The sequence below is a fragment of the Apis cerana genome, linkage group LG15 (genome assembly GCF_029169275.1).
Source record: "Apis cerana isolate GH-2021 linkage group LG15, AcerK_1.0, whole genome shotgun sequence".
Lineage (NCBI taxonomy): Eukaryota > Metazoa > Arthropoda > Insecta > Hymenoptera > Apidae > Apis > Apis cerana.
The window spans coordinates 3,735,160-3,760,419 of record NC_083866.1 but is presented as its reverse complement, the minus strand read 5'-3'; the positions used below and the strand labels follow the sequence as shown (position 1 = coordinate 3,760,419).

The 25,260-nt window shown below is 25.9% G+C and overlaps 3 protein-coding genes and 1 long non-coding RNA gene across 11 annotated transcripts in view; 2 read left to right on the top strand and 2 right to left on the bottom strand.

Moving 5' to 3' along the window:
- Positions 1-1,304: 1,304 nt before the first annotated feature.
- LOC107997976 (nuclear hormone receptor HR96) lies at positions 1,305-6,225 on the top strand. 2 transcript variants are annotated; one of them, XM_017056938.3, is made up of 5 exons: positions 1,305-1,828; positions 2,131-3,479; positions 3,555-3,771; positions 3,844-4,263; positions 5,814-6,225. In XM_017056938.3, the coding sequence occupies exons 1-5, from the start codon at positions 1,691-1,693 to the stop codon at positions 5,850-5,852; spliced, it is 2,163 nt and encodes a 720-aa protein (XP_016912427.1). In that variant the 5' UTR covers positions 1,305-1,690; the 3' UTR covers positions 5,853-6,225. The 2 variants fall into 2 exon arrangements, with proteins under 2 accessions (XP_016912427.1, XP_016912426.1); XM_017056937.3 differs by lacking the exon at positions 5,814-6,225 and adding an exon at positions 4,333-5,688.
- Positions 6,133-10,184, bottom strand: LOC107997979 (N-acetyl-D-glucosamine kinase). Of its 5 annotated transcripts, none has more exons than XM_017056941.3 (7): positions 9,665-10,184; positions 8,950-9,060; positions 7,692-7,776; positions 7,459-7,557; positions 7,078-7,330; positions 6,641-6,939; positions 6,133-6,578 (listed from the first exon to the last, which is right to left on the bottom strand). In XM_017056941.3, the coding sequence occupies exons 2-7, from the start codon at positions 9,033-9,035 to the stop codon at positions 6,237-6,239; spliced, it is 1,164 nt and encodes a 387-aa protein (XP_016912430.1). In that variant the 5' UTR covers positions 9,036-9,060; positions 9,665-10,184; the 3' UTR covers positions 6,133-6,236. The 5 variants fall into 5 exon arrangements, with proteins under 5 accessions (XP_016912430.1, XP_016912431.1, XP_028522600.1 ...); XM_017056942.3 differs by having other exon boundaries at positions 8,950-9,118; positions 9,665-9,822; XM_028666799.2 differs by lacking the exon at positions 9,665-10,184 and adding an exon at positions 9,512-9,652.
- Positions 10,185-10,341: 157 nt separating this feature from the next.
- The window catches only part of LOC107997992 (attractin), a 140,839-nt gene continuing 125,920 nt past the window's right edge, over positions 10,342-25,260 (top strand). For both annotated transcript variants that reach the window (XM_017056969.3, XM_062085603.1), the window contains exon 1: positions 10,342-10,646. In XM_017056969.3, the coding sequence (XP_016912458.1) occupies positions 10,342-10,646 (305 nt within the window). The remainder of the gene's footprint in view (positions 10,647-25,260) is intronic.
- On the bottom strand, positions 17,746-24,257 carry LOC133667382 (uncharacterized). Of its 2 annotated transcripts, XR_009832828.1 has the most exons (5): positions 22,292-24,257; positions 21,622-21,853; positions 21,349-21,558; positions 19,692-20,117; positions 17,746-18,501 (listed from the first exon to the last, which is right to left on the bottom strand). It is a non-coding gene; the product is annotated as an uncharacterized LOC133667382 (long non-coding RNA). The 2 variants fall into 2 exon arrangements; XR_009832827.1 differs by lacking the exon at positions 22,292-24,257 and having other exon boundaries at positions 21,622-21,999.

The window sequence follows — 25,260 nt, the reverse complement described above, 5'->3', positions numbered from 1 at the left end:
GTTAATTGAAATCAAATATACTGAAATTAATATATCCAACATCAAAAAAAAAAAAATCAAGATCGTTTCAAAATGATTTTTTAAAAAGAATGAAATCAAAAATATTAAATGAAGGATTAATATCTAATTTAATAATATTTTAGAATATTTAACTTTGATGCGATAACAAAATTTAATTAGATTTAGAAATTTAATTAAATTTAATTAAATATAATTAATATCAACTTATTAAATTACTTATTAAATTATTGAGTGCCATATTTATGATCTTGAAACGTTTCTTTTTATTTTTAAAAATAATTTTTTTCAATTCGATGTATTTTCTAATTTATATGTGGATTAATAAGAATCAACTTTTAGATTGTAATCTATGCATTTGTATTTTGCCATTGTTATTGTGAAAATAAAAAATGATAAATTTGAAGAAAACAAAATGAACAAAATTTTTTTATTGAAATTTTGTTCAATTTTTTTTCAATTTTTAATAGAGTTTTATAATATAAATTTTTATGTATCAATATGAATGAGTTTAATGAAAACATATATATACTAATTAATTTTTTATATTGTTTTTTGTTTATCAATATTAATACGATTAATGAATTCGAAATGATGAACCTATAATTTATCTGATCTATTTATCTTGAATTACATTCGATTGATAACGATAACACAAATTAAGTAAACATTCGTATATCAAGTTTTTTATTTTCTAAATCTACCACATGGTTACATTAATTATTAAATAATTATAGTTCTGTTATTGTATAAATTTTTGAAATCAATTTCAAATTGACCTTAATGTATATAATAATTTTATATAATGAAACTACGTGTACTTGTGCGCGTGAACTTTGAACTCAGAATAACTGCAACACAATTAAAGAGATCATAATAGACGATTTATGCATTTGATCAATGTTCAACATTGAATTTTGATTCATTTTACTGCAATATTCATAAATACAAATTGCTCTTTAAATATGTTTTGAAATTATATAATATAATTTGATAATTTGTACAAAAAATAATGAAATTTATCATGAAAAATTTGACGCATCAATATATTACAATAAATTACATTTATATAATATAATAACATTATAATTTACTTACAATAACAAATAATTATACTTTATAGTCTTTTAAATATTAAATTTATTGACTCTTTATTATTGAAACAAAGATAAATTAATATAAATTATCAAATATCAAGAAAAATACAATTCGAATGACGTATTTTAGGCGGGAATTTATAAATTTTTGATCTATAAAATATATATTTCAAAAATTCCCTAGTTCTTTCAATCTGGTTACTTTCATGACGTCAGTCGCTATCGTCGACAATGATGTGGTAGGAGAATGTAGTAGTGAAAGACATGACAGGTTGTGCGCACTACCCCGTTAACTGCTTGTAACTAAATGCCAATTGAGCAGTCCATTTAGCCCATCACTTAAAGCTTTTCAAGAGGTCTTCTATATCTCACGAATCTGGGACGTTGAATAAAAAAATGCTACTTGTTTTGTGAAAATTGCGATGAAATCATTGTATTTTGTTTCATCAATTCCGCGAACTGTGCGATAAAAACAATGCTGACATGAATCAGTTTTTACAAAAGTATAATTCTAAGCGCCAATAATGATGCGTTAAATAAAGTGTTGATCACTCGAGAAATTGTTCGAGGAAGCAATGGAAGATGAACAACCAGCAAGAGAGACGAATAAGATTTGCGGTGTATGTGGCGATCGCGCACTCGGTTATAACTTCAACGCGGTTTCGTGTGAAAGTTGTAAAGCTTTCTTCCGACGAAATGCTTTGAAAAACAAGGTGACTAATTTGATAGTTCTCCTCATGAATCATTTTTGATTCATAAAATTGCAATAATATTAATTCTCATATTGTATATTCAATGAATGTATTTATGAGTATGATAAATTAATATCTATTTTGTTTTTTTTTTAATTCAAATTAAATGTTATAATAAGATGGCGTAAGATAGATAAAAATTTGGTTTCAATAGCAAAATGATGGGATAATAGAAAAGAAATTAATTGTTTATATTGTAGTTGAAAAATTGTTAATTAATAAAATACTTTTTCTTAATTTATTCATTTAAAATTTTTTCACAGGATTTTCGATGTCCATTTACTGAGAATTGTAATATTACTCCAGTCACTAGACGATTCTGTCAAAAATGCCGTTTGGATAAATGCTTTAGCATAGGTATGAGAAAGGAATATATTATGTCTGAAGAAGATAAGGTATTAAAACGACAAAAAATAGAACAAAATCGTGCAAAAAAAAGACCAATTTTAGAGAATACAAAACCATCAAAAATTAAAAAGAATTTAGATGATTGTAATTTTGATGATACCTCTATGTCAATTAATTCAGTTGCATCAACTACATCAGACACATATTTCTGGGAGTCTGATAGAAAATATACAGATTTAGATGCAAATAGACAAACTGTAACAGAGAGTTTAAGTCCAGTAACAGCTGCAAGTGTTCCAAGTCCTTCTAGTCCACCAGAAAATGGAGTTATAAGTGGATCAAAAACACTAGACATGATGAAAGACTCTTCTCATAATTCTAATTTTGAAAATTATGATCATTCTTCTTCACCTCAAGAAGAAAATGAAGTTGATGTAGAAAAGTTGAGAATGAATTCAAATTCTCCTTCTCAAAATCAGCAAAGATTTGATAAAATTAAACCTCCTTATAATTTAGAAAAGGATAAAAAATCAATTATAAGTTCAAAAAAGTTTAATCAAAATATATTAGACTTAAATTCTGAATTTACTTCTACTAACCATGAATCTATGAAATATTCTTCTGAATTTGATAATACATCTTACAATAAGTTTGATTCTAGCCCTATACAGAATTCTCAGTATGTTGAACATACAACACATTATAAAAAAACGAATATAGATATGAATTCAGAAATCCATATGGAAATTTCTTCAGAAGAAGCAGTATCTAGTCAAAAACAAAATAAGGAAACATATCCAAAGGAAGATAATTTTGTTAGTAATAAATTCCCACAAGAATCTACTTTGATCGCGAAACTCGTTAATAATTCGAGTTTTATTACGAAAATATTTCAAAATGAAGAATTACTCTTAAAGATTATGTCAGATCCTGTTGTTATTAGCAAATTAGAGGCAGATCCTCAAATTTCACAATTTTTTAAAAAAAATGGAATCATTGCAGATAAAGAAGTTTCATCTGAGAAAGAAATGAATATTCATTTGAAAGATGATGTGAAACTAAATCACAATAATTCCAATCAAAATATATTTAAACCAATATTGAAAGTTAAACAGAGACAAATAGAAAATCCAATTTTAACTGATTTAATTACAAATTCAAGTCAAGAAGAATGTATAAAAATACAACGTGATGAATCTAGTAGTTCTGAATGGAATAGAAATTTATCTGATGTCACAAGAGATGTACTTCAAGATGTACAAAGGTATAATCAAAATTTACATTTGTTTAAAATCTGAAAGATCATTTTAAAATGTGTCATCTATGGATTATATTTTAGAATACCAATTGCTGCAAATTCCATTGAATCTATTCTTTGTGAAGCAATTAAATTAGAATTTTCAGCATATTCTACTCTTGGTGGTATGGAGACTAGAAAAATATTAAATGATGCTGAAAGAGCAAAGTTAAATGAATTAATAGTAGCCAATAAAGCATTATTAGCTCCTTTAGACGAAGATATAACAAATTTAATTGGAGAAGATTGTAAATTTAAGGTAATATTTATTTTTAAAATGGTTTAAGAATATTTTTAGATGTTAACATATTTTTGATAAATTCTATTTCAGAATAATTTTGGTCAATCCGATCCAGCTCTATTAGATGTTGTGAATCTTACTGCCATAGCTATTAGACGCTTAATAAAAATGGCGAAAAAAATAAATGCGTTTAAAAATATGTGTCAAGAAGATCAAATAGCTCTTTTAAAAGGAGGATGTACAGAAATGATGATTTTAAGATCAGCACTTAATTATGATATTGAGAAAGATATGTGGTGGATACCACATAGTCAAGAAAGTATGTCTAACATAAAAGTAGATGTATTAAAAGAAGCAAAAGGAAATCTTTATGCAGAACATGCAAGATTTATTAGAAGTTTTGATCCAAGATGGAGAGATGAGAATATAATTTTAATTTTAAGTGCAATTGCTTTATTTACACCTGACAGACCAAAAGTGGTGCATAATGATGTAATTAAATTAGAACAAGTAAGTTTAATATTTCTTATATATAATGTTATCTGTTATATAATTTTTAATAATATATTTTTTTTATAGAATTCTTATTATTACTTGCTTAGACGGTATCTAGAAAGTGTTTATTCCGGATGTGAAGCCAAATCCATGTTTTTAAAATTAATTCAGAAAATTTCCGATCTTCATAGATTAAACAATGAAGTTGTTGGAGTATATCTTAATTTAAATCCGTCGAGGGTAGAGCCACTTCTTATAGAGATATTTGATTTGAAACATTGATCGAACGTGTTCAATATAATGAATAGATATTAAATATAAAATGTTTTCAATTAGTATTTCTCTAAATAGCAAAAATAAAACTATTATGAATTTATGTCAATAGATCGCATGTTCGTACAAGTAATATATAGCAATAATATTAAAGAGAGAAATGTTAAAATATGAATTCAGAATTTGTGATTGGAAATATACAAGTATATATGTAGATTAATGTACATAAAATTATATGAATAATATTATCGCCAAAAGTTTATTCGTATCAGAATATCGATATAGAATTATATATATTAAGATATCTATATCGATTTATGGTAATGTTCTGTTAACATCAAAATATTTCGATTTATATAATATTATCAATATAAAATTACAAAACAAATATAATATTATCAAATCTATTTAATAAATTTAGATTTCTATCTTCTTCCATATTTAAATCACATCAATAAAATAAACATAATAGATGTGAAATAGGAAAGAATTGTATTTCAAGATTTGAAATTATAAATTATTATTTTAATTGTTAAAATAAATTTTTAATTTTTTTTTTTAAATATTTTTGATTAAATTACGATTGATTAAACGGACGATAGGAATTTATTAATTTGAGTTTATTAATTTAAAAATTTAAAAATTAATAAGTTTTTTTAATCGATATTAACGGAACATTATTTTAATTAATTTCTGATAGAATGTAAAAAATTATTGTAATTAAAGAAACCTTTATTTTTATGTAAAATATTAATATCACCAACGATTGTCTAACCGTAAAGATAGTTTTCAGAGATAGTTCGAACTATAAAGGTATTTCATCATTTTACATCATTTTTTCGAGGATAAATATATTTGTTCATATGTTAATGAAGGTACCTTAAATTGTTAAATCTAGAGAAAATATTTGTTATATCAGTACCAAGTTCTATATTCATGTTTAACGAATTTATAAGTATAAAAGAAAAATATTTCTTTATTTCGAAATAAATTAAAAATTATATATGATGAACATGAATTCAGTACTTGGTATAAAAATTGAAAAAATCAATACAAGCAAGAGAATGCAAGATACAAATTGTGTAATGTGTATTCACGTTACAAATATTAGTATGTAAGTAATAAATTGTGATATCGAGTCAAAATATATTTTTCAGATACTTGTTATATATGACTTTAAATATATTATTTCACTATTCCTTTTACTATTATATTATTAATTAATTTTATATTTTATAGATTATATACGATTTAAAAATAAGTACCTTTTTTAAATTAGCCGTCATTTTCAGGCCAATAACCAAATAATCGCAGGATTACAATTAAGATGAGGCAACAAGAAGTAAGAAACAATGCGAAGCTGATGAGAAGAAGGAACAAATATCCCAGTATTCTAAGGACGGATAGAAACAAGTAAACTACCCAATCCCAGATTGTTTTCAATATCATTTTATGTATCACTTAAAATTTATCAAAAAGAAAATAAAAGAGACAACGGGATAATCGATATTTCATGTCCGATATGCTATAGTGGTGACAGAATCTTTATCGACGAATTAATCAAATGAGAATGTCAATTGTTATACATGCATAAATATAACGAACAATAAATTTATTGCTTGCAATTTCTTATATTTGTTGCTTTTGAAAATATTCTATAAGAGATATGTATAAAATGTAAGTATAAAATATAATCATCGTTATTATTTGTTCTTTTATTTATAATTCCTATTCGTAGTGCTACAAAGAATGTATTGGGGATTTTCAGTTTCTATTAAATCTTTTGGTACGTCAAGTTTTACATAATTATCGCGCTTATAGTGATAAAACGGTTCAATGTTATCTTCATAAGATTTCGTGAATATCCAATTGATTTTTTCAGCTGCAAGATAACAAGCACCCAACGCAGATGTTACTTTTAAACGAATCAAAGTTAATTCATCCAAAACTTGAGATTCATGGATTTCATCTATAAAAGCATCCTTCATAAAATTCCATGATTTCCAGACTGATCCAACGCAAATAATCTTTAATCCTCCGTGAGCTAATTTGAGGTCCTAAAAAATCATTTCTTACTCAAACAAAATATATATTTAATTTATAAATTTAAATAACTCACATTATGCGCCTTCTTCGCGAGAGCTATAACGTGTTTTGCAAGATATTTTCCATTTTCTTGGAGAATATGTAAACAAAGCAGATCTTTTTTTTCACAACCTATCACAATTTCCTTGGCAAATTTAGCGAAATTGGTTTTATCAAACTCATTATAAAAATGTGGTAGCATTTCTTTTCTATCTGTTGCATTAAAATAATATCTCATAGCTGGCCATACATAGTTTATAGGTTTAGGTGCTTTAACTAAATCATCTATATCATCGAATACATATTTACAAGCTCTATACGCGATCCAGAAAGCTAAAAATTTATTTTTATAACAATTATAAAATTTATTATGATAAAAATAATTAAAATCAGTTTTTTAATATTATAATCTCGGCCAGATCACTTAAATCATTTCCTTTTATAGCAAATCAAACAATCTCTATCACTTACCACTGCCTTCGTCCCCTATGAAATATCCCCATCCGCCGCATGTTGTCGTTGATCCATCTAAATTGACCATCAAAGCATTCGAACCGGTGCCAGCAATTAAAACTATTCCACCGTTTTCTAGAGCTGTTCTAAGACTACCCATAGTATCTGAATTGACATAATAAGTTTTAGCAGCATTTGGATATTTCTGTTGCATCGTTTCTATAAGCACACGATTGGTTTTTTCTTCTTCGCATCCGCTCAAAGTAAGACCCTATTCATTTAATCGATTTTTTTAATTCAATTTGTCGATGATAACAATCCTTATCAAGTATACGATTATAAAAACGAATTAGTCATTGATACTATTTATTCGAATTGCAATATTTTTTTAATATTTACCAAGCAATCTAAAGGAATTATTTCAGACATTTCTATATTCTGTTTTCCTATTTCCACCATAGCGTTGATTCTGGCACTTGTTTCTTCCATTCCAAGAACCTGGATAAAGAAATACAAATAAAATATAAAAAATAATTAAATAATATGTAATAAAAAAATAAAAAAATAAATAATGGTAAAAATAAGAAATTAATGGAGGATATATGATGATTGTTAAAATGTTCGATTAATACCCAATGATTAGTGCTCGGTCCTTTGACTTCTGTCAACAGTTTTCCTTTTCCATCGATGATGACTAGCGTAGATTCAGTAGCGCCGCTAAAAATGATTAAATTTACTGAATTTATTAATAAATTTATTTTATGTTATTATATCAATTTATTAATACATTGCTTCATGGTTCAGTGAGCTTTATTTTCAATTGTGTCAAATTCATAGTGTTAATATAATAGCACATATGGAGCAGATGAAGTTTAAGAAATATGATATATATGTTTAAGAACAGAATATAATACGTGGACTGTTACAATCACTTAAAATAACCATAGAATTAGACTGTAAATTGATTTCATACATGTTCCAATTATATCGAGAAGCATATTGAATGAAATTAAATATTTTATAATAATTATATATAAAAATAAAAAATATAAAAAGAAATATTTTCTAACAAATATAAATGTATAATTTATAAAATTAGATAAGAAATGTATAAAATGTAAAATGTATAATAAATAGTACTAATTTTTTATTTTATTTTATGTTCAAATAAAGCAAATTCGCAAATAATTATAATATAATTTAATATATTATATATTATATATATTTATTGATAATGATACACAAGTTATAAATATAATTTCCGTATTTTTTTTAAATATAAAGAAAGAACAAATTTTACTTCAAGATATAAATATTTCATTTATATGTTTAAATGTTTATTTCGATAAACATTGATAAGCATAAAACTTTCAAATTTCAATAAATTTTGATAATGAATTCGATATCGAAAATATTTTTTCACTATTTATAAAACCATAATATTTATACAAAGAAAAATTGTAAATCAAAAAAATAAGATTTGTATCAGCGATTTAAATTTCGAAATTATAAGTAAGAAAAGTTACATAACTTTTCTATATTTATTATTCTAAAAATTATTTAAATTATTAATAAATCTTTTTTTAAAAATAAATATTTTAATATGATTTTAAATAAATATTTAGATATATGAATTCTGAATGTAGATTTGAAAACCAAATTTTATATAAAGATATGATGCTATATATAATGCTATACGATAACACAGATAATGTATTTTAATTGGATTTTATCAGTGTACATTAATGAGGAAAGAATTTATTAATTAAAGTTGTTATTGAATTGAATTACAACTATAATTTAATTTATTAGAAATTTACTAAAATTTTCATGATTTAAATAAAAATATTAAAAAAAACGAAGATAAAAAATTTTTTTAAAATCTCTTACCCTTCGATGCCTCCGATTCTTATTTCTTCAGGATATTCCGGTAACTCTATTACCGGTGGTTTAATTAGTTCTTCCTCGTCTAACATTCTTTTTCTTTGTTTTCTTAATTCCCTACGAAGTTCATTTTCATCAATCTTTTTTTTCTTCGCCCTCTTTCTTTTCCCCCTTCCTGTCATTTTTTTGATGAGATGATTTCAAATTTTATTTCATGATTTTTTCCATTATTTTTTTTTTCAAGAAAAGGATCCAGGAATTTGAGGATGGGATTTAAACAGGCATACTTATCTGATAACGTATGAATAAAAAATATAAATTTAAACATTTTATCATAAGAATAAATTGAAAAATAAAAGAGAATGATAAATTTTTTAGATAAAATAGATAGAATAGATAGAATAGATAAAATAATGTAGTAAAAAAATTCTAAATATTTAAATTTTAAGATTTATAAGTAAAAAAAACATAATATTTAAAATATATGCAAGTATAAACTTAACGATATAAATGGGTAAATAATATAATCATATGATATATATTAAATTTCTGTATTGTGTCAACTTACAATAAAGATTTAACTTGGAGTATGATTAAATAAGCATATGTCGAACAATTATTAAAAATGTTGAAAATTTATAGGGGGCAATCCCATGTGATACAAAAATTTTGAAATGGAGAAATGTAAAAAGTACTATAACTGTTAGTGATGAATGTTTACCTATAACTAGAAAATTGCTATGCTAGCAGAAGTTGCCTTCGTTACTACTGTTGCGTCGTTCACGTTACATATAACTTAAATGTTGCATCCACAATGAAATTTCATGAAACGTTAGAGAAAAGAAGGGATTTGAGACCTAACATTAACTGAAAAACTATTTGATGATCAACGAGTCGATAATCGACTGGTCTGACATCGATAAAAAACTTTGAGAACTAAATAAATTTCTTACTTTCTTATCGATAAAATTTCATAAAAAAAATCACATCTTAAATAAAAGTTCTATAAATTAGAATAATATCATCTGTTTTTATCAAAATAATAGATGATTTATAAATAATATTGGTGTATAATATTTAATTTTTAGAAATTATACTCCTAAGAAGTTTAAATTTCATAGACAGAATTCTCCAATCATATACACATTGTAGGCGACATCTGCCAGTAATTGTTGAAATTAATAATACCAAAAATATTTTTAGAGTGTGCTATCTATTTAACAGTCTGATTATATAGTTCGTGGTTGCGACACTGTGAGAGCCGCGCGGTGGCGACCGCACTCTCAAGTTCGGCAGCGCGCAGCGAGTTGCATCGAAACGCGAGCGAGAAGGTGCCCATATGTATTTCATCCGGTGCGTCGCCGTCGGCCATTGTCTCTGACATGGAAGCCTATCAAAATGGCAGAAGTCGTGCAGATGTTTTTGTTCCTATATAAATCGAAGTATCGTCGGAAAGGGCAGTGCCGTGAGGTGGTACGAGATCAGTGCGGTGTAATTGCGGTGCCGTGGCCAATACTGTGGGCGGCGCTGATTTGTTGGGTGGTGCACGTAACTGCGGCCGCCTCCTCCTCCTCATCGTCGCTGACGACGGATACGACCTGCGACACGGACAGTTGCGTCAACGGAGACTGTGTCAATGGCACTTGCGTGTGCCACGAGGGTTGGCAGGGTTCGGTGTGTCAATTTTGCGGCGGAAAAGTCAAGTAAGTAAGATAGAATGCGCGAGCACATCTTTCTTACAGTATTCGAGTCCCATTTATTTCCAATAGCAATTTCTTGTTACATTAATTATAATATAAATGTGTTTTTTTTACAAAGAATCGATAGCAATAATATCCATAAAATTATACGGCTGAAGACACAAATAGGCTAACTGTACATTCTGTCGAACGTGCAACGGTATTGACGGCTTTTTAGGTCGACTTGGTTTCTTAGCAGATTGATTGTCTTTCTTCAAATCTTTTTTTCGAGGAGACATGTAAATAAACGGAAGAGAACGTGCGTATGCGCGCCTTCCTTGAATTTAATTGCTGTATGCGCGTCTCATGGCCTTTCATAAGAAGGGGAACGGGGAGTGTTCGGTCATTGTCTGCGGCTCTGGTTGACAATGAAGAGTCAAGTAATCAGGACATTGGTAAATCTAACGATAACACTGACCGCGGAAATTAGTCGGGTTAGCTTTGGTTCGATGCATTTCGCGATTTAATTTGCCGGAGATTAGATTTTATATCGATCGATGCTACGGCTTTAAACTTGGCAGGGAAATTACGGTTTCCGCCACTGTCAAGGCTGGTTTGCTTTTTCACGCGCGCTTAACGTAATAATCCCCCTCCTTGTTAACGACGACGGAATGTTCATCCAAAACATCAAATTTTGCATTCTAAAATGCTTGTGCAATATTTATTCTAGAATTGCACGTAGGCACTTGAGAACACTCGGCATCCCTGGTGTTGAGCAATTGCGGTGAAATCTAATGCGAATGTCGTTACGGAACTCTCTCTTTGTCGCGTTTTGTATTTTGATTTATTGTGTCGAGATATATAATAAAAAGTTAGAAACAGTCGCTAAGATTTAAACAACGATTATATGTTAAGTTTCTATAAAATGCATTACAAATATCTTGATTAGTAGTTGTCCTTCATTTTTTATGCATTATTTTACATGCATTATATTTTTCATTAAGAATTTTCATCATGATATCATATTGAGATACATAAGTTGATTGATTGATAATTAATATTCATAATAAGTAAAAAAATAAAAGAATGATAATGTTGCTTTCCAAAGTCTCATCAATATTGGTTGAATAGTTGATCAACACTTTCGCTAAACATTAATTTCTAAAGATTCATCTACGCATGCATGATTATATTTCACAAATGAATACTATATATTCCATATTCGCGTGCTTTCATAAACGCATTATATATATATATATATACACATATATAGTAAACATTGATGTACTTGTTTGAAAAGTTTGAAGTCGGATATCTGATCGCTTCATAGCGATGTTTTAACGATGCAAATTGATCGGACTTAACCTGGATTCAACTAAAGGATGCCGTTTCAAAATTTCATCGTACTCGTGAATAATTGGCGCTGGAAATAACCTCCGGGGCCACGTAAACGTGAACTTCTACAGACACGAAACAAAACAGTGAAAAGAAAGGGGGCGTTCTTAACCACGAAAACAACCATGCATGCTCGGTACATCGTTGCATCTATTTATTCATTACTCTATGCTTGTCATGGACTAACGAGATGAAAATGCTTGACGATATAACACACAAAATGGTCTATTATCGTTCTTATTCTCTACAAACATGATCGTAACACATATTTGCAATGTCTTGAAGAATTTATCGTTTCAAATTTATTGCATATCAAGTATTCTTGCGTATATGTATGTAACGCATTGGAAAAATCAACTTTTTTTTTAAATGTATTAAAGCATTTTTTATAATGTTGCTCATTTAAAAAACATAATCCATACAATAGTCAATGAGCAATAATGTGATTATGTTAGTTAGATTATGTTAATCAGTCTATTTCCTCTCTATTATAAGTTGTTTTAATTTGAATTGCGCGCGCTAATTATGAGAGACATGCGTGCTTTTGTTTTGACAGCAGTTCACACTTATGCGAATGGTTAAACACTTATCAAACACTTTGTTAAACAATCAATATAATTTACATCACGTAATAATTTTTCTTAATTAATTTATTGTTAATCAAAAAATCCTTAAGCTTTAATTTTATTGAATGGAATACTAAAAATTTTTTATATTATTTTGTATTTTTTACATTATCAAATATAGAATAACAAAAATTTTTCATTCAGGCAAGATTTGGTTCGTTTTTCGCAGTATCAATTAGTTAATATTAATTTCTTCTTTTTTATTATAAGTTTTTCTTTTTTTACTTGTGAAACGACTTTTTACAAGATCGTTGTAGTTATTTATAGAAAATTTTTAATTTCAATTTTTAAATTTTTAATATTTCAATATTTTATCAATGATTATAATAATCAATCATTTTTGAAAGATAGTGATCAAGTGTCTCTTATTGAATGGGAAAATTGATTATTACGGTTAAATTATAGAATGTCTCGTTTGGAGGGAGGTTAAGAAACAATATGTTAATACAACTTCGATCCGCTCTAATCGAAGTATTATCATAATATCTCGTGAAGATAGAACGAATATAGAACATTTCAGGTAACCCGGGTACACGCGTTACAAGAATGCGAAACAACGGCGGTAAACGAGCCGACACGGGAGATTCTTCAAGCGGAAACAAGGGAAGAGAAGGCGGTCTCGAAGGGCCGAGGTGAGAAACAAAGTTCCTCGCCGTCTCCTAATAATGGAGAAACGATTTCGATACAATATCGTGTAATATTGTACATATATAGATAATACCAGAACACGAACATAAACAGCCAATAAAATCGTTTTATATTATAATTTATATTATATTATAGCTCGCAGAAATTTCGTTTTCATTGAAAATTCGTTGGAAAATTCTTTTTTCTCCTATGATTATCTAATAATCCAGCTAATCCACATATAATATTTAATAATTCATTTGATAAATATTGAAAATCTGTAATTTCCTTTTTAATTTTATCTTCAATCTTTATATTGTTGCATGTTGCCTAATAAAATTGTTGTGTAATATTTGCTAATGTTTTTATTAATATCAATTAGTATTTCTTAGAATTCTTCAGAAATCTATGATTCAATAATTGTAAAAAATTGAGCGCTTGAAAAATTGATTGTTAATCGATTTTCATTTCTATTTTGGAACCAGTAAGTCACATGTAATTAAATTTAAAAGTGTATTTAATAACTGCTTGAAAATTCAAATCAGAATTGAGCAATATTTAATGAAAATAAATATTAGAAATTATGATTGAAATATATAATTATTAATCACAATTAAATTGAATTTTTATTTAATTTATATGTATAATTAAATTAATTATATTACAATTGATATTTCGATTAATTATTAAAATTCTCTTTCAGAAATTAATATCTGAATAAGATATTAGATATTTTATTTTAATTAAATTTCGATAAAAAATTGATTAATAATTGACGATTAATATTTTTACGAATGATCGATGATTCATCATTTGATTAAATCAATCATGATTTTTGGTAATCAATTTTTTTTAGTCATAAATATTAATCGATCAATCAAAAAAAAAAAAATTTAATGGATTATTAGATTGATATCGAATGTTGTTTTTCATTTTCTTTCTTTTTCTTGATCGAAACAGTTTTCGTTAAAGTATAATTCTCTATGATAATTATGAACTCAAACTATATAAAATCTACAAAAAAAGAAATTTATATTGAGAAATATATCAAACAAAACTATCTTTTGCAATTACTTTAATAATCCATGATATAATTTCTCACATTTATTCATACAAATAATAAAAAGAAATAAAAATGATGAAATATCGAACGATATAAGAACAATTCTGAATTCTCTTATAAATTATCTTTAATAATATTCATTAAATTCCTATAAATAAACGAATCTCTCGTGAATATGCATTAATCCAGAGTATTAAGAGATCCAATTCGCTTGGAATAGTAATTAACACCGAATGGATGTAATTAATCTCGTAATAAGGTATGTTCTAGTACAATCTTATGCATTCATTGGTTATCGATTCAGTTGGCGAAATGAATGATATCAAATTGCAGAGTACAAACGGACTGTTGTGGCTGATGGTAAACGTTATCAACAGTAATTAATACACAGTATAAGAAGATTAGTACGATTATGATAAAACAGTGTTCTGCTCGATAATCGTTGACCACAACAATTGGATTCTCTCATTTAGAAATCATAAATAATTTGGCATTTTATAAATTATATGTAGATTTAAATACTACTTAAATAGGAATCTAAAATTTATGTAAATTTATAAAATTAAATCTGTAATCAAAAGAATAGAATTTAAAACTAGAAATTATTTTTTTTTTTTTTTATGAAAAGTAATTTTACTTTATTTAAATTTTGTTATTCAATGTATTTTTTTTCCCTCAATATCTTAGTGATTATTTTTATCTCTATTGATTCGTTTCAAATCTCTTGAAGTATTGTTTTTAATAATATTCTGGTTGATTGATATTATATGGTTAATGGACTTTGATTTTAGAATCATTGAATATGAGATTATGAGAAATAAAAGTGATTATTGCACTTTGAATGTTTTCAATTGCATTGATAATTATTTCATTTCGAATAAGATTATTAAATGTTGCGTAACGAAAATCACTAACAAAATCACGCAACATAGTATTGCGTACATCTGTTTACAAAAACTTGAATTTATATAATAGGGAACATTATAAAAAATTGACACGTGAGTTTTTTCTTACCGTGCAAACGCGAAAGTTATTACTCGCACGCATGTTAAATGAAACAATACCCGTAGGTGGCATTGTGTTTTCAAAATTACTTCGACAAACAGGCCACGAAGTTTGTTGGTACATTAGAAAAACGATTCGACGTATGAGAAATTTTCTCATGATCCTGTAGCCGTTTCAAACTTCTCCCAGTTCAATCCAGAAGCACAAAGTAGATACCGATGTATGTTCCAGAGGCCAAGTAATAGTCTAGGGAAATTGGAAAGCGTTCTAAATGCCACCCGGTCCATAAACTCCTCCTCCTCCTCCTCCTCCTCTTCGTCCACTGCATTCGTGCATACGTTTAATCCGGTTGAATATCAAATATTCAAGTCAACGTTTATTATATGACAAATACATTGATATAATCTAACGTTCTATTCAATATAATACCGGATCAAAATCAATATCTAATTTAACATTCAATATTTCAATCCACAATGAATATTTTAACGTTTTAAAATTATTTTTCAGAATTTATCTGTAAACACGAATAATTAACTCAAATATTAATTCCTTTTATAATTTAACATTGAATTAAAAAAAATATATTAATGAAAAATTATTGAATTATACAATACTCGTTTTAATTCTCAATTTCAAATGAGACAATTTGCTTTATAATTCAATCAATATTCGACTTAAAAATTCACGAAATTTATAATTTGAAATCGTATTAAAAGTATCCATTATTCGATCTTAATATATACTTTATATTATAATCTGACGTCTGATTGAAAGTCCTCTCATCCGCTTTGATTCCAATCTCAATCCATCGAATTTTAAACGGCTCTCGCCACACAGGGTCATCCGTTCGATCTTGTTGAAATGAAACTACCTGGCGGCGCGTGGACAAAAAGCGGCAGGACAACCGGTAAGAATTTCGACTACGTTCCAGTTCCACGGCGTCGATCTAGAAAATGGCGTACAAATTTTCCTCAGAATTGAAAATTGGCGAACTTCTACGTCTTCCACGTCCAACCTTTCGAGAATCGGAGGTGCAATCAGTGGCACCGTGCCGGTTTCCCGCTAGGTTTTATCCGTTCTATCCTATCATTGAATTATGAAGGATAAAACTTTATATAATACCTATTGAAATAACGATGATATGGAGAGAGAATCGTGGAAGTTGGATTAAAATCGATCGTTCGGTGCTCGATTTTCTCTCTCCATTTTGAAAATCACTTAAGATTTTATGTATTGGATCTTATATTGTTATTGATCTTTATTTCGATTGCTGTTCGATTTAAATCGTTTGAATGTTACGTCCACGTTAATTAGAGTGTATTATTTGTGAATTGTGATTCTGATCACGTAGATACTATGATTAGGCATTTTTTACTTAAAATAAAAATTTTTGCAAATAAATTCTAAAACGTTATTTTAAATGATTTATTTATCAAGAGTTTGATTATTGTTTGAAATAATAATAGAATTTAAATAATGAAGTTATTAGTATAAGATAATATTTGGAAAATAATATATTCAGATAAGGTAATAAAAAAGTGGCTTAAAAAAACTATTCCATATTTTTGCAGTAAAATCAGATAATCTAAATATTGAATAAATAAATAAAATTATTAAATAAAATAAACAAAATTATCGAAAAATCGAACTCCAACCGTTTATCGATTCAAGCTACTGTGCAAATACTGAGAAATATTGAATGAAGTTAATATAATCGTCGAGAGCCACGAAAATAAATATGGCTTATTTGCTCAGTGGTAAATTAACCAGCTATCGCGACGCAAATAAATAATATTTAGTTATTAAAATAAACGAATGTTCTAATATTAATTGTAATTTTAACATCGAAAGTGGGAATAGAGAACGGTTCTATCATCAGAAGAAATAATCATATCTTCGAAGAGAGTCTTCTACACGAATAACAGACTTATATGAATAATATGGAATGGTAATTAAGTTCGCCACATTTTTTTAGTTGATCGATTACAAAATTTAATAGCCAATTATATAGTTATCTAGAAATAAACATTTCGTATAAAAATGTAAACACGTGGAAATTATTTACGACATTGTTTGATTTAATGTTGATTAATTCGTACTTTACCAATTTTCTTTCGTATAAGAACTTACTTAATTGAATCAATGTCACGATTTCTGTAGGACAGCAAAAAGAACAGGGCTTATTTTATGATAGGATTGTAAACTAAATTGATCGATAAGAATTTTAATTATATTGAAGCGTATTTTTGGTTTATCTAGATCTATTTAAATGCTAGGTAATTTTATATTCTGCTGCAGAAATTATGCAAGTTAAATTAAATGGTGTAATTTAAATGGAAGATTAGTAAAAATTCTATGCATTCACAAGTGGCATTTTCCTTCATTTCTTTAAATTATAAAGTTATTTGTTTATCTAACAAACATATTTATTAATATAGTTATAGTTAGTTACTAAAAAACTTTTTCATAAATTTAAATAAAATTAATAAAAAATAAAATTTTTCTAAATTATAATATTTATTAAAATATTTATTATAGTTATTTTTATTTAAATTAAAAAGAGAACCATATCAAAAATAAAATTCAATTTTAATACTTATTACATTTATCATTAACCTTAATATAAATCTTCAAAGATTGAATTATTAAATTATGCAAATCTTCACTTCTGATGCTTGTATACTTAATTCACTATTCGTAATTATATCAATTTAAAATAGAAATAAAAAAAAGAATCAAAGAAAAGGGAGAAAAAAAAGCGAACAAAGTTTCATCGCATAGCATTACACTTCTCCTTAGTACCGTAAGTCTCATAAAAATCCAACCAACCGTAGTTCCAGAATCACGCTCTATTTTCTCGTAAATCTCAAGTACTCTTCAGAAGATGTTCTCCTTCGTCTTCTTCGTCTTCTTCTTCTTCTTCTTCTTTCAAGTGGTTCCCTTTATGGTTCGCGCCAATGCTCCATCCTAAATATCCATCGTTATTCCTTTTACCCCTTTTTTCTTTGCCCGTTTTCTTCTTTTAATTTCTATCGTGTCATGAGTTGACGTTAAAATTTGTTTTTACACCCCTTTACAAAGAATCTTGCGCGCGCATCTTTCATTACGAATTCTTCCCGCGCTTCTTAGTCATCTGGCAGTTCAGTAAATTGCATTGGCCCTGCAACGAGCATGGCATTTCGTAGACATTGGAAATTATTCTTTAATTTACGAGTTGCAGGTGAATGAACTTCTTCTTTTAACGTTTATTAGCACTATTAGATTTCGAATAGTAGAATATTCTTCTATCTTTTCAAAGATAAATTCAATATCAATAATATGTGAATGATTTATTCATAGTAGTGTATTCGCATTTAAATTGAAAATTTTTTTTTTAATAAAAATAAAATCATGGAATCATAGAACTGCAAAAAATTAAGATATTTATTATATTTAATCAAAAATAGGAAAAAATTGGGTGATTATTAAAAGTAAAGTTTATAAAAATAAATATTAAATTAATATTTATGACTTAATAATTGGATCTGTTAATAATAACAATATTAGAAATAATAAAAAATTTTTTTTCTAATGAAACTTCACTTAAATTGAATTATATTCACTCAAAGAATATTTTATATCTACTACTATAGATGCATTCAATCATAATAAATTAAATCATTTTTCTTGAATGAAAATAAAATTTTTTATAAAATTATTTTATCATATATACATAATTTCTAAAATGAATGACGCAAAAGATGAAATAAAAAAAATATCAGATGATTAATGATGAGATTATAAAATATGTAAAAATATGATTGATCGCAGAACATTGATGTTTTTAATATTAAATAATAATATTGTCACAATAAATTCTTCATGTCATATGATAGCTTGATTCAACAGCATTTAACTAAAATAAATACATTCATTTACAATATTTTATTTTTTACTTCTATAAAATTTAAATATGTACGAAATTTCCTCAATGATTCATAATTTATATTCAATCTACACTATCATTCTAATTATTTAAATTATCCATCTAAATATTATTAATTAAATTATCCATCTTGTTGAATCTTTAAATATACATAACTATTTATATTTATATCATATTTACAAACAGACCTAATTTAAAAAAAAGAACACTATAAACTCAGCATTCCGATACCTTAAACAACGCATTAAGTCAATTAAATACAAGTCAAACAAAAGAAAAACATGTCTCTTCTCTTCGTTTTCTTTTGGAGACTGCAATACTGTTGGAATTATCTAATTAATGATTAAAGTCAAGAAAAGGTAGTATCGGTTGATTTCCTCAATTGGTAAACAATGTGTCGAACGAGAAAAGAGAAGGTTTCTTACTTGTATATCCCATGAAGGTAGAAAATAGCAAAACGTCCAGGTCGTAAATTCTCCATTGTGTCGTTGCATCCCTCGTCGACATTCCCTTACTCTAATTTACCGCGTTTCTTTTAATAGCCATAGAGTCCTTTGCTTCCTCCATCGTTTGGCTTCGCATAAAGGCCAAGCTACGCCGCGCTGTGGCGCGTCGGTCGTCGAACCTCCTCCGTGACTCATCCGGCGCCTTCTCGTTATTGAAAGAATATTATTTCGTGCTAATGAGAAACATATACAAACCGCGGAAGCAAATGTATACGAATCTTGTCGTTGTATAGAATTAATTGTCATAAATTATATGATTCGTGTAAATCTTATCGTGTGAATTTTTTTTTCATGAGACCTTCTAGTCTTTTTTTGCATTTTGTCTAAATTGCTTATGAAGAAAAACTGAAAAATTTAAAAATACAAAAATATGTAAATTTTGTATATGAAAAATTTATAAAATATTAAAAATTATAATATTTGTAATAATATTTGGTTGAAATAAATCATATTTTTAGAATTCATTTTTTTAATTGTGAATTAATGAAAATATTATGAATATGTATATAAATTTATATGTTCATATAAATTGAAGTTTAAAGTAAATTTAAATTTCATTTCATGTTTGCAAATTATTTTACGGAAAAATCGTACAATGATTAATTATAAAAAAATCGAAATCAAAATTTCATTCCAAAATTTTTTATCGGAGAATATAAACCATGATTAAATTATGAAAAATCCAAATAAAAAATATAAATCTAAGAATTATAAAAATTTCAAAAATTTTTTATGTTCATAAAAATTTTTTTAATTTTATAAGTGAATTTTAGAATGATTATTAACCGCGTAGGTGGATAATCGCATCTGTGAGAAATCGTTGCGCAATTAACGCGAGACGAATTAATTGCTGTCGGCGAAGCGAACAATGCTTTCTAAAGATTGCGTTGCAAACAGATTGTTGAATACTTGTTTGCAAAGATATTTTAATATATTATTATTATATAAATCGATAATATTATTAAATTATTTGTATAATCATTTTTAATATCAGACAGATATTATTCTGTCTAAATTCATAAATCTAATTGTAAGTATTTTAAGTGACAATTTGAAAAGTCAAATAAAATTATCATTATAAATACAAATAAATGACAAATAAAACAATGTTTCGAAATAATTATTTTCCTTTCATCATTGAAAATAAAGTGAAATAATATGTAAATATATTATATAAATTAAAGATATAAAAAAGAAATCTCCACTATTGAAAGAAAATAATTTAACAATAATTGAAATCAGAATTCAATAATTTAAATTGATACGTAAAAAATTAACAGAAACACTAGAATTAATGCAATATTGTTAATCTTATAAAGATGGATAAAACGATAGAATAATAAAATCTTTCACACGAAGTGTCGATTTTTAACTTATGACATTTTCTCGAATGATAAATGTGTGGATTAAAAAATACTTCTTGCAATAAAATAAGAATCGATTGAACAATTTTATTGGTTTTGTAAAACTTCATAAAATTTATTAGCTTATTTCATAAACTTTATATTTCTAGACATAATTAATTATTTTCCCTTTCAACCAATATCACATTAAAATTTTTATTTCTTTTACTTACCAAGAAATATAAAAGTACTAAATAAAAATGAATTTTTCATATTCTTTCTCAGATTTTTTTTTAATATTTCAAATTTTTATTTGAATATATATTTTTTTTTAATCAAAGATTCATCTTCGATCATACGATCCTCCATTTTTGTTTTCGATCCGATTTCCAATTCTTTATGCAAAAATGTTTTGCACTAAAATAATAATCCTGGTATCTTGCCTGTAACACGTGTTACTATTGTAAATCACTGATAAGAATTTATAAAGCAAAATGTATGCTTACGCATCGATTCTGACACATTTCATATTTTTTTCTTTTCTATCTTCTCTTTTCTTTTTTTTAATCCTGTTTTTGCGTTGTGGAAGTCATTATTGTTATTCGTCGAATGTCATTGATGACAATGCGCATCCGTTTTCAGGACGGGATCGTTCACATAAATGCGTTCCCAGTATCAATTTCAACGCACTTTTACGGATAAAGTCGTATGTTTTTCACAACGTCAATAATTCTTTGTCTTTTTCCAATGTCGACGACATTACAAGCATCATGCATAATCATAGCCGAGAAAATGTGTTTTAATAGATACTTGCTTTATTTTAATTTTATGTGACTATCATTTTACTTTAGATGGTGGTTTATGATTAAATATTTTATTTAAAATAAAAATAAAAACTTGAGATATATTATTTTAATTTTAAAAATAAAAATTATTATTAAAAAAGAAATATTAATTTTTAATATTATTTATTCAGGAAGAAAAATAATTTTTAAGTAATTTTTTCTTTTTGTTACTTTCAAAATAAAATAACAATAATTTAAATAAGATTATCTTAGAGAAATTCGAATAAAATTGAGAATTAAATTAAATAAAATATTTGAAACCATATAAATATTATATTGTTACATTAATATTCATTAAACGAATTATTTGTTACAAACATATTACACTTACTTTCAAAATATCCCTCGATTCACACTCAGGGTTTTAATGAATCGAATGACATGATACATTCGTGAAGAGTGAATCGAAACAGGAAGCAGGAAGTCTATCATGGTCACGATTCTTTATTCTTTGAAATTATTATTCTTCGAGTGTAGATCTTTAGTATAATCCATCTTTTTTCAATATCTCTTGCTCATGCAAATGTAGAAATGAATTCGTCACCTGGGGTGTTTGCACGTTTACCTCGTTAAAGCTTCTCGCGAAAGTCGTAGGTTTTTTTCCTAGTTCTCGACTTCCGGTATCTTTAAGACACTCATTAGTACGGGGCAATTCATGTTGGGCTAAAAATGAGGAAAGCTAAAAATTTTTTAGTCAGATTTTTCTAACTTTTTGTTAATTTTATAAAAATTATATTTTATTTATTTTTAATTAAATGAAATTATAAGATTTTTAAAATTTAGTATATTTTTTTTTATTATAAATAAATAATTTTTGAAACAGTAATGAAATTAGACTGAATAATCAAATAAAAATATATAATTTTTTTTAATATAATAAAAGATAATTTTTTTAAATAAATAAAATAAATAAAAGAAAATTTAACAAAAGAAACTCTATTATTTTTTGAAATAAAAAATAAATAAGAAATAAAAAGAAAAAATTTTGCTTTTATCCAATCTATTAATAATATTGATGAATTAAAAAATTACAAATTATAGGTTATAAACATGTTTTTGTATACTTGTAAAATTTTATTTATATTAAATCTTATTATAACTTCTAAAATCTCATAATTTAATTGTGTAAGATAAGAAAATATATTAATGCGAGTTTCTTCTCTAATCTCAAAAAAATAGAATCAATTTCACTCATATCACAAAATTCTGATTCATATTCCAATATAATGAGATTAAAATTTTTTTTAATTTTTCATATTATCGTATCATAATCTTTAATCAATAAAGAACCATAAAAAGTATCAATTGTTCAATTGTAATCACATTTAATTCTTCATCGATTTAATCTTTTAATCGTATATAATTCTCTCCTTATGACCTCGATCGTCCATTTATCACATTCGATTTCACATCTTTATTTCGTCTCCATATTCCAATGTTATCGTTATCATGATTATGGATAATTTGTGTAGTCATCATCCTTGGTCTCAAAGAATATTGAAATTTATTGTGCAGAAATGAGACTTAGAACAAAATCCATCTCGCTTCGAAATTATTTCAACAATAATAGATCGATTATGTTTCATAGTTGTCTTGTTTCATGAAAATCGTTTAGATAATCGATTTTAGAATCATTTGAGTATCTATTCATAAGTCCAGAATTAATCGAAATTTGCAATTTCCAGGCGTGTAGTTAAATATTAATATTAAATATTAAATGAATTTTAATGAACAATTGACTTAAATAAATAAATTATGTTAAAAAACTTATAATTATTTAATCTCGTGGGGTAGTGCAATATATAAATATTAGAATACTAGTGCCATCTTGCGTGGTAATTTACTAAGTAATAATATTAAAGAATTGATGAGCAAATTATAGGTTATAAACACAATTTTATAAATTTCTAAAGTTGAAAAGAGTAATTATTTTTTTTATTAAATAATTTCTTCATCTATAAAAAATTATAATATATATATAATAAAACTTTTGAAAACTTTTTTATTATTTTGTTAAAATTTTTTATCAATGATAAATTCACAGATAAAGTGTTTTCGTCATTAGAGAATTAATTAGGTAAAGATAATTTCAAGTTAATTTTCACTAATCAAACGCTTTATAAAAGTATTCGTAAATGTTTTATTAGTCGATTTTTGTTTCGTTTCAAAGGATTGAAACGATATTAGTTCGCTTTATAAAGTTACTACGACCTAGTTTGAAACTTTAAGGCAGATGTTGCAGGGTAACCAATGAAACTGCTTGAAAGTACAATAATCCTAGGACATTGTTTTCTTGAGGTTAATGTTTTTTGGAAACTGTAACAAAATATCATTGTAAATATTATTTACATCATATAGTTTTTTTTGGAATTGTTAATAATTATTCTTAAATTACTGAAAATTAATTTTATATATCCTAGATTTAGGATTCTTCATAAATTAATATATTGAAAATGGAATTGTATTATTTTTTAAATAAAGTGTGTAACAGGTAAAATAGAAAAATAATTTTAAAAATAAATAAATAGTTAAAAATTCACTTAAGAATTTTAAAATATCAAATAAAATCCTTGAGATAGTATTTAAAGATTAAGTAATTAAATATATATTATTTAAATATATAATATTTAAATTATTAAATTATATAAAAGGAAAAATTTTTTTCACAGAAATTCTGAGTTCTTAAATCTAAAAAAAAAAAAAGAAAAGAGAAAAAAGAAAAAGCCATGCATAAACAAGAAAATGGGTCACAGAGAAAATAACAACATCACAGAAAAATCAGGAAAGTACTGGAGAAAATTCTTCAATTCAAAAATTTCAAAATCCAATTATCTTAACTAAAATTACCATATAAGTATCTATATATTTTTCATATCATTAATAGACCATAGATATTCATGCATTTATGGAAAATTTTATGCAAAAATATACAGAATATATAATATGCAAATATATGTAAAATATTCACAAAATATTATATTATATTATATAAAATAAATAATAAAAATGCACAGTATAATATGCATAAATATATAATGTTAAATACTCACTATAATATTCAATAGCAAAAAATCTATATTTAATATAAAATATAAATAATATATATTATTCATATAATAAAATAATTTATTAAATGAAAATTTTCATTTCTTTTTTATTATTCTATTACATTCAATTTTTTTATTTATCATTACAAAATTTTTAATTGTTGAAAATGTTATATGAATTTAACATCAACGAATTCTACTAGATTATTAGCGATACTTTTTTATTAGCGATTATCACAAATATGAATTTGCA

Coding starts and splice junctions, on each gene's coding strand:
- LOC107997979 (XM_017056940.2), bottom strand. CDS start 9,125: ATGACAGGAAGGGGGAAAAGAAAGAGGGCGAAGAAAAAAAAGATTGAT. Junction 7,777..8,949: donor AGAATCGGAGGCATCGAAGG/GTAAGAGATTTT, acceptor AATCATTTTTAG/CGGCGCTACTGAATCTACGC. Junction 7,558..7,691: donor GACCGAGCACTAATCATTGG/GTATTAATCGAA, acceptor TTCTTTATCCAG/GTTCTTGGAATGGAAGAAAC.
- LOC107997976 (XM_017056937.3), top strand. CDS start 1,691: ATGGAAGATGAACAACCAGCAAGAGAGACGAATAAGATTTGCGGTGTA. Junction 3,480..3,554: donor GTACTTCAAGATGTACAAAG/GTATAATCAAAA, acceptor ATTATATTTTAG/AATACCAATTGCTGCAAATT. Junction 4,264..4,332: donor ATGTAATTAAATTAGAACAA/GTAAGTTTAATA, acceptor TTTTTTTTATAG/AATTCTTATTATTACTTGCT.